The sequence below is a fragment of the Etheostoma spectabile genome, chromosome 4 (assembly GCF_008692095.1).
Source record: "Etheostoma spectabile isolate EspeVRDwgs_2016 chromosome 4, UIUC_Espe_1.0, whole genome shotgun sequence".
In the NCBI taxonomy this organism is placed as follows: domain Eukaryota; kingdom Metazoa; phylum Chordata; class Actinopteri; order Perciformes; family Percidae; genus Etheostoma; species Etheostoma spectabile.
The window spans coordinates 19,936,927-19,947,053 of record NC_045736.1 but is presented as its reverse complement, the minus strand read 5'-3'; the positions used below and the strand labels follow the sequence as shown (position 1 = coordinate 19,947,053).

General features: G+C 39.3%; 1 protein-coding gene across 4 annotated transcripts in view; it reads left to right on the top strand.

Annotated features, from left to right (window-relative positions):
* The first annotated feature begins 2,293 nt into the window (after nucleotides 1-2,293).
* The window catches only part of srgap3 (SLIT-ROBO Rho GTPase activating protein 3), a 67,070-nt gene continuing 59,236 nt past the window's right edge, over nucleotides 2,294-10,127 (top strand). The window contains exon 1 of one of the 4 annotated variants that reach the window (XR_004331646.1): nucleotides 2,294-2,917. Coding sequence is in view for 2 of the 4 variants with exons in the window: in XM_032513540.1 (XP_032369431.1) it covers nucleotides 2,854-2,917 (64 nt within the window). In the remaining 2 variants the exon portion in view is untranslated. The remainder of the gene's footprint in view (nucleotides 2,918-10,127) is intronic. The other 3 variants (XR_004331647.1, XM_032513540.1, XM_032513541.1) reach the window with 3 other exon arrangements.

Here is a 10,127-nt window from a genome sequence, read left to right as displayed (position 1 = left end):
ACATTCTGAAAACCATTCATGTCCACACCATGTAAAACTTGATAGAATAATATGCTTGTCGAATAGACTGAAATATTGTAACAAAACTCTGAGTTGTCAAAATTATAGTGCAGTCAAAACACAAGGCAAAAAGAACATTGTAAATAGTTTACAGTTGTGTCATTAATGTTCAATACAACAAGAACTAATGATTTGGCAAAGATCAAATATAAGCCATTACAAACAAGCTGGGTTGCCAGGTTGTTTCTTTTTGGTAATAATGCAGTTAAGTGTGTAGGTAATCTATTGTTGACAACAATGAAATAACTTTCTCATGTTCCTTTTTTTAAATATTATTTTTGGGCATTTTTCAGCCTTCATTTTCAACAGGACAGAGAGAGGGAGAATGACATGCAGCAAAGGTCAGTGTTGATTCCGGGCCCGCTGCATTGAGGAGCAAACCTCTATGGTTGCCCACTATACCAACTGAGCTATCTGTGCACCCAACTTTCTCATGTTTTAAGTAGCTATCTGCAGCAGTTGCATTTTTTTAAATGAATTGTAAGTGAGACAATTTATAAATAAACAAACATTTTATCTGTTTTTTCAAATGTGGCAGAAGTGTCCTCCCACCTGTCAGCTTGAAATATGCACTGAAGCCTGTGTGGTGCAGATGGAAATTAAATGCAGAAGACTTCTAGAGTGTGACAGTTTGCAGGTTTTACAGCCTGTTCCTTCCTGAACTGAGAAAAGCTGAGGTGACAGGCAACAAACCAAGTCCTATGGACTGTTAAAAGCACAGTGAAGTACCCAGATGACAGTATCTGTCAGGAAACACGCTCAGTCCCAATCACTACAATGCTTTGAAAAGTTGCTTTTTTTCATGATATGAATTAGAATGAATATGAATAGAAAAATCATAACTCCCATCACGCATGCAGTGTACAAGCAAAATTTGATTAAGCCAAAATTTGAGTAGTTTTGCATTCCTGTCCTACAGTGTTTGAAGTACTGATTATGGATTGTTATGCTTTTGTTTTTGGTTCTGTCAGCAATATTTCATGTTCAGTATTTGTGTTTGTTTGTTTGTTTTGTTTCAGTTTGTACGATGAGAAGATTTTATCCCCTTTTACATGCGTACAAGTCTAAATACATTTATATGAGAAGCTGCCTAGGCTAGAATTGAATACTTCCCTTGCACATACTGGTACTAAACACTTGCACATACATGCATACTTCATTTGTGCATACATGCAGTATATACTTGACTTGCACATGCATAAATTCTTCACTTGTACATACATACATACTTCACTTGCACATACATGGATACTTCACTTGAAGATACAAGTATACTGTATAAGCATGTGCAAGTGAAGTATGTATGTATAAGCAAGTGAAGTATGCACAAATGTGCAAGCCAACTATATATGTAAGTGTAAGTTTTTAGTGCCAGTGTACAGTATGTGCAAGTGAAGTATGTATGTATAAGCAAGTAAAGTATGCATGAATGTGCAAGTCAACTATAAATGTGTAAGTGTTTAGTGCCAGTGTACAGTATGTGCAAGTGAAGTACTGTATACATGTTTGTGCAAGTGTTTAGTACCAGTGTATGGATGTGCAAGTCAACTATTCAATTCAAGCCTAGGCGGCTTCTCATACATTTCTGTCACTGACATTCTTGCTATTACATTCATCTGTATTTGTCAACCTCAGCTAAGCCAACAGAGAAAAAGAGGTGTAGTAAACAATAGGTGCAAGGAGGACATGGCAACAGGCTACACCTCTTTGCAACAAAGAACGGTGGTGCAAAGGACAATTCATTGTTTGTGTACTTTTGCAGCTACCACAGCAGCCCCTTCATGATTACACAGTGATGGTGTTGGTGCTGGTGTGTCATGCCTGAGCTTTTTAACCACACCGGACCACTCACTTTGCAAAGTCTCTGCTCTGGGTGTGTGAGGGAGCAGCACGTCAGAGATTATCCCTCACAGCCTCTACTGAGATGTGCTACCTCTCCTAAACAGTTGGGTGATAGTAATGCAGTGGTAAAAAATGTGTGGTTTCCATGGCAATAGAGCCTAAAGAGGGGGACGTTTTCATCAGGTCTACATGTTTTACAACCGGAAACATGAATATGATTGTTATCAGACAGGCTTACACAAAGTGATAATGATGATGATTATGATGGTGAATGATGATACTGATGATGATCTTTATGTGTATGTTAATATATGAAAAAGGATATTAAATTACATAAATTGCATGTGTGTGTGTCTGTGTGTGTGTGTGTGGGCGGGGGGAAGGTGGAAGGACGGGTGGTTGACAATATGCAATATGAGGAGGCTCACGTGACGATCTTTTAAATTCCTGCTCCCCTGCAGCGCAATTTGTCAGAGAACGAATGGTGTCTGCTTGCCTCGCTGCTTGTAGACGCATGTCTGTTTATTTTCGGCCACGAAAGCTAGAAGGACTTGCCTTCTTAAACACCTGAAGCCTCGCTCCGTTCTCTTCATCATGGTGTTATTACAGTTTTGAGCTCGCTTGTGTCTTTTGTTTTTTCATGCTGAAGCGTTTGAGTTGACTGTCTGGTACCAGGAGAGGAGGAGGACCCGCTGCTAGAGAGAAAAACAGCAGAAAAAGAGAAGTAGCCTATGCAACATTGGACTGCTACTCTGGTTGTTTCTGCACTGATAATGTGATCTGAACTGTGTGGACTGCGGGAATACAACACATTTAAACTGTTGTTCACTTCGATGCACGGCTACTAGAAAAGAAAGGAGGAAAGTGCTGCGACGCTACAAGTCCGGGATCATCACCTAAAACCCAATAAGCCTCGTGTTACAGGGCATCACCCTAAAAATCCGAGGAACGATGTCTTCTACGAAATACAAGAAGGACAAGGAAATCATAGCGGACTATGAGACCCAAGTAAAAGGTGCGGTGTGAATGTGATATCTGATATGTGTGCATTGTCGGTGCAGGCTGTCCGCTGACCAAGAGTCTGTTTATTAGCCTGCCTCCTCTGTGTGTGTGCTTTTATTTTTCATTCATTCTATTCATGCAGGCGAATAAAATGCAATCCACCTATAGCTGGTGTTAAAACTGGGAGCATTGACAGACTCTCCCCTCTGATGATGACTGTCAATCCAATGGCAAAGCATCTTAGTGCAAGGAACCCCGGTTTTTAATGATTTCTTTCTCTCTCGTGTTCAAAGATTGTTTTTTTTTTTAATTCAACAACAGCCACAGGTATTTCTGTGTGCTGTATTTTTATTTGTCATAATGTGGTTAGGTCACAGTTGTGTAGCTTTATTGCCGGGTTAAACAATACCTCAGTGCAGGCTGTATTATTGCCCCTCATTCTTTCACATTGTGGTGTCTGTATTTGGCTTACAGTGGCTCGTGTGGTTAGAATATTGGGGAATAGATTGAATGCATTTAATACATAATATTTTGACATATGAATTGTCTTATAATGGCTTCTGATGCCAAGGTGGCTTCAACTTTAATATACAGAGCTGATCACACTCAGCCAGGGGCGTATAGCTCTACATTCTGGACACAAGCATCCTTGATGGGCCTGCCTGCATCCTCTGCTAATCATTCTAGTATCTTTGTTGGTCCCCTTCTCACACAAGGGCCCTATATACTCAGTCCCCCCAGTCCAATGCCTCTGCAATCAGCTCACGTTTGATGTGATAGACTATTTCTCACCTAGCAGCATAGATCAAACACTGGCTTAATGTCACCATTGACTTTTGCACATTCCACAGACCCTTTATCTGCAACATGAATATTTCAGAATCTGGGGGCAGATTTATAGACTGGCTGGTTCCAATATGATTTGGGTCTAAAAAGTCTTATTATTGAATGATCAAACTGTGGCTACAGTGCTTGCTGAAGAGCATTGTGTTAGACATGGGGTTAATTTGCCTGTATTGGTTACAGAGTCAGACTATGATGAACTGTGGAGCCAGTTGATTATGTGAAAAGCAAGAGAATCGATAATATATTCCAAGTCCATGCAGGCAGTAGCCTAACCGAGGAAATACAGGCCACCCACACAAACAATCACTGGATACATAAAGTGACAGTTTATTCTGCTGTGTAGTGTAAAGATGAAGGGGGCATACTGTACAAGTAGATAAGACGTTTGAGCAGACATTTCCCTAAGTGGAGCTAGGGTTCAGTTTCAAGGCCCTGGACCCATTACAAGCACTCTCGCTCTCAGTGGTTTCACTAATGTTACGCCTCAGGGGCTTCAGATGATCATCCCCGAGTCATGTATCAGTCCAGGCCTTTGGATATTCTGACTGTGAGTGGTTGGATTTGTAGGATTGATCTACAGAAGCATTATTCTTTGTATGTGGACAGTGTTACAGCTGCTACTATAACCTCAGTTTTCTCTTGTGACATGTGCTGGTCATTCAGAAAATTGCATGTCTTGTTTTTCTACCATATCAATGTGCATCTTATTCTGCTGCTTTCCATTTTACTTTAGGCAATCTTTTTGATGATTAAGGCATACATTATTCATCATAGATCCAACTGTGCCATGGGAGAATTACTCTTGTTTCATAGAGCCAGGCCCTGTGTGCTGCCTCTTTGCATTAGATAGGGACCTTGAACTCTGTGAGGACAAAGTTAATATTAATTTATGGAGAATGCTGCTTGTTTCTCATTCACAGCTGGTGTGGTGCATTGCCTACAGAAACAGAGGGCTGTGCTCCAGAGACCCACCACCTCACAACAATGGCAATGTTATGAATTGAAGCAGGCAGTGAGCGAACCGTAATGAAATTCAGATTGGAAATTGCACCTGTCTTACTCTGAGTTATTGCTTTATGCTTAATGTGTACATGGCAGAAGGAGACCAAATCATCAGTGTGTCATTGATTGGGTCCTAACAAGATTGCAGGCTTGCTCTATTATGTATGTGGGCTAATAAATAAATAAAAATCACTTGGTTTTAGCAGTTGTCTAACAACAAAGAATTAACGCTGCCAGTACATTTGCTATGGTGAAATAGTGTGTTTGCTTGATGTAGTGCCTGCAGCTGTGAAAGCACATCATACTATAGAATTAAATTTGTTTGTTACAATGTAACAAATCACTCTGCTAAAATCTTAACCCACAGCTATTAATGAATTCTTGACGACCTTTGAGGCTGGCTGCCAAAGCCGAGGTCTTTAAAGGACCTTGGTGTTTACTTTATTCAAGCTGTTCAGCTAGCAGATTCTGCATTAGCATGTCAATTGCGAGGGTTTGTACGCTAGGAGCTTAAACTCTGGTTTGTAGCTTACCACCGTGTGGTTGCTGGACTGCAGCTCTGCCTTCTCCTGTTTGCTAGTTTAAGAGGTAGTATATGAAGTGTTCCTCTCACGGCTCAACCATCAGCAACTGTTTGACATTTACCTTCCAGCTGCTTAGCTTGAAATATGGCTTCAGTATAAACGCATACTTCCACATCTGTAGGACAAGGATGACTGAACCTTCAGTCTTTATTATATAAATGCACTGACACACCAACCCTATCATCGTCTGTCAGACAGTCTGGCAAGGTCAGTGACTCAAGTCTGTTTGGTGTGTTCCGTGCCGTCGTCAGTCGGAGGAGCCGTTGGCCTTCATTTGGCCGATTTGACATGTTGAATCGGAAGGCGGGCAGTCGGACTCAATGATCTATCTGATTAGTGGAGTGCTAACCCGGAAATGACGAGTGGAATGAGCATGACAAACGCCTCTCAAAATCTGACAAAAATCTTTTAAAGTGACCTATGTTGATCTGAAATGAAGACAGATTCAGCAACTGTATGGCCTATTTCTCACTTAAATTGTTGATTGTGACCACATTTGTTGCAAACAATTGAAAAACGTTAAAAACTGTTAAAGTAACAATTTTGCCATACATATAGTTTGCTCATTTCTGAATGTTATGGTTGTGTTGACATAAATGTAGACTATCGTCTGGAATAAAGTAAGCCTTCGTCAACTATCATGCTAATGAATAAAATACTGTTAACAAACTTTTAAGATTAAGAACACTTAAATTACACAAGTAAATATCAAGACATGGGTGCACCCCAGCAAGATTTCATTGTCTTCAGCACTGTTCAGTTGTATTAAATTGGTCTTGTGTTTACAACTTTTTGCTGTATTGTACTTTGACTCGAGGAACAGCAGGTTGTCTGTTCTGTTGGCTGTGTTCCCTGAATCCCCCACTGCAAAGAATTTCTAATTCATTGTACTTGGACTGCAGCACCATCTTACCCCACTCTCCCCACACTCCCCCGTAGTAATTGTATTTTTCCTGCAGTATTTAGGAGATAAAAGTCAGTGTGATCAGTGCTTTAACTTATTGGCTTAGTTTGATGGTAGCCTAGTCTTTTCCTAGATGTAACCTATTGTCTAGATCAGGCACATCCACCACAGTAATTTCCCGCACTGACACCAATACACCCACAGACAAAGACAGGCATACATATGGGAATAAATGAATTGCGTTTGAAAGGAGGCACAGTCTTGATGTGATCAAAATGACACAAGACATTTGCTTTTCCTTGTAGTTCCTCCGGCCTACAAACAACTGCTCTAATCAGGGAAATAAATGAAAGCAACTGCTCTTGGGAATTCTTCTGTGTTCTCTAGCTGTACAGGGTTGGGGTTAGGGGTTATCACAAGGTGATACTGAAAAGGAAGCAGGGTTTTTGGCACCTCTGGTTCATGTTTGTTTTGTTGCTTGTTTACAGTGCTGCTCATGAGTATAGGAACCCCTGCTTAAGTTGACTAAAAAGAGGAATAATAAAATCATCTTTTGGAAATTGATCTTTAATGCCTTAGTTAAAAAAAAGAGGAAAAATCCAACCTTTAAGGACACCAATTTTCTTTGTGAATAAATAATGTATCGTAAATACTAATTGGCAGTTTAGCCTAATAGCTGGTTTGATTTGCATTGAGAGATGATTTTATGGAAAGTACCACATGGCAATTTCTAGATATGGTGAAGGGTATTTGATGATGTCGGTCTATTTTAATTCCAAAGGCCAAGGAAACTTTTAAAAGTAAAAATCTGCCTGCTTCAATGGGAATTTAACATAGGGGTGTCTATACTCATGCCCCCTGTATCTTAAGGAAGAGCATTTATTCATTTATTATTATTATATTACATTATTCATTCACAAAGAAAATTGGTGTCCTTAAAGGTTGGAGTTTTCCTATTTTTTTAATTAAGGCATGAAGATGAATTTCCAAAAAATAGTTTTATTATTCCTATTTTTAGTCAACTTAAGCAGGGGTTCCTATACTCATGAGCAGCCCTATATGCAGGTTTCTTTTTGTCAGATTAAATGCAAACAAGTTTAGCCATCTAAGCAGACCTAAAAGTAATTTGATCAACATACATTTCTAACAGGATTGTACGTCACAGGGCAATGCATGAAGTATTTTTCCAATTTCTGCAGAGTGCAAACGTAAGTGTCTTATTCACGTTAAAACACGTTATTCAAGTTAAAAGTAAATTTAGTGCCTTCACAGAATTTAGTATGTGGTCACACACACCTTTTTCTGTCAGTTTTATTAAATCATATAATGTTATATTCTTAGCAGCTGTATATGCACACTATAAATTATCAGCCTGCAGTGTGTGCTGTACCTAGTGTGATCACAAGCACTCATCACTTACATGGCAATAAAACTACAGTATGTCTTGTGTGGTATACTGCTCCTTCTAATGACCTGGAAAGTGTGGTTGGTTTGTAAGTGTGTAGGAAAAGCAAATGTTTTGTGTAATTTTGATCACATCAAGACTGTGCCTCCTTTCAAACGCAATGCATTTATTGTCATATGTATGCCTGTCTTTGTCTGTGGGTGTATTGGTGTCAGTGCGGGAAATTACTGTGGTGGATGTGCCTGATCTAGACAATAGGTTACATCTAGGAAAAGACTAGGCTACCATCAAACTAAGCCAATAAGTCAAAGCACTGATCACACTGACTTTTATCTCCTAAATACTGCAGGAAAAATACGATTACTAAGGGTGCAGTATGCCAGAAAGGGAGAGTGGGGTAAGATGGTGCTGCACTCCAAGTACAATGAATCAGAAATTCTTCTTCACAGCCAACAGAACAGACAACCTGCTGTCCCTCGAGTCAAAGTACAATACAGCAAAAAGTTGTAAACACAAGACCAATTTAATACAACTGAACAGTGCTGAAGACAATGAAATCTTGCTTGGGTGCACCCATGTCTTGATATTTACTTGTGTAATTTAAGTGTTCATGTTTGGTTAAAAGCCTTATCTCGTACATGTACTTTTTCACTGCCTCTCTTTCTCTGTTAAACCAGCTAGTTAACTCATGATCACTTAATGCCTTAATTCAAAAATGAGGAAAAATCCAACCTTTAAAGACAGCAGTTTCCTTTGTCAATGAATAATGTATCGTAAAAAACAAAAGTTCTTACTGAAAATACAGGGGGCATGAGTATAGACACTCCTATGTTAAATGGGTTGTGGTTTGGTTAAATACTGATGAGAATAATGTGAGACACTACTAGGTGTGTCTCTCTGTGTGTGATGTCACACACAGAGAGACAGGTTTATTACCGGCACTGAATGTGACTTGGTCATTAGATGCTGGAAATGTGTTTCACAATCAAAGCTAGTTACCATCATGGTGTGATTTGGTTAGTTAGCTGATAACATCCTGCTGGGTAGCATGAAGCTGGCTGTATAGAAACTGACATGTTGGGAGTTGGGAGAGAAATGTTTCCACTGACTCACCGGCAGCTTGTTTTGCAAACCTGCAGCTGACTGAGGAATATTTGCAAAGAAAAAAAAAAATCTACTAGCTATTTAGACAGAATAAGCTTAAATGGGACGGCTTGTATATTCTGCAGTCCAATACATTTTGGGTTTCATTCAGGGTTGGTTTGTTTGTGTGCCGTGGCAGTGACTAGTCAAACAAACAGGCAGCTCAATTAATATACAGTGAAGTCTTCAAGGAATATTTTGACATTTCAGGAAATACAGTTTTTCATTATCTTGCCAAGAATTCTACATTCCTGGGAGGCTTTAATTCACACAAAGTGTAAAAAATCTTTTTGCTGGCTGTTTGTTTGTGCTTCCAATCTTTATGCTAAGCTAAGTTAGCCGGTGATAGCTTCATACTTAAAGCACAGACATAACAGATATAAATCATCTCATAACACTCCGCAAGAAAGTAAATAAGCGTGTTTCCACACACATTGAACTATTTCTTTACCTATTATTATTGTACCTAATCACATGTAATTGAAGACGCCTCAGAAGAAAGCAGAACTTTGACATAGTGTGCAATTTCCATGACAATATAACAACCAACAAGTTTATCCAAGTATCTTAGACTCTTCATTTGTCCTTCAAAGAAGTATAATATGTTAAAGGGAATATTCACCATCTTTTATTGTGGATGGCCAATAAATGTATGGATGTTGTATGTGGTCCATTGAAGAAATTCACCAAAGCAGAAGGAGCGCTCTGTAGTTCTTACGGAAGTTCAAAATCGCTGAATTATCCCTTTAAGCAAGTGTGACCTGTGGCTGTAACCATTTAAAACACAATCTTTTCATGTCATACTATCACCATGCCCTCTGCCATCATAACTCATATAGTTTGCTTCTGAGTTTCCTCAACTATGCTGACTCTGATCTGGTCTCTATAAACCCAGTATGATGAACACAGCTGCCCCTTGATAAAGTGAGAGTTTGTTCTGTCCATTTTACAAGGATTCAAGAGATAATCAGCCTTTCAGGAAACGGGTGATCTGCCAGGCATAGCTCATCATTTAACACAGTCTCAGATTTTTTTCTTTGGTTTGTGTGCTGGCATTGATGAAGTAGACAAAGGTTCATTTAAACAGAAAAAGTTTTCTTGGTTATTTGGTGCCAGTCAGTGCATGATTTCACTTCTCGTTTCATTCAGTCGTGTATGTTGAAAGCATTTTAATCGACACTGTCTGAAGAAGTGAAGCTGCCAACACCATGATTGTATTACAAGTCCAGTAATGCACGGCTGTTTGCTGGGGGACTAGAATCTAGTTACAGGGCTGTTACATTTCAATTTAATTTAAATCAAGAGTGATATTTCTGACATACCAAAAAGCTGTGATGAT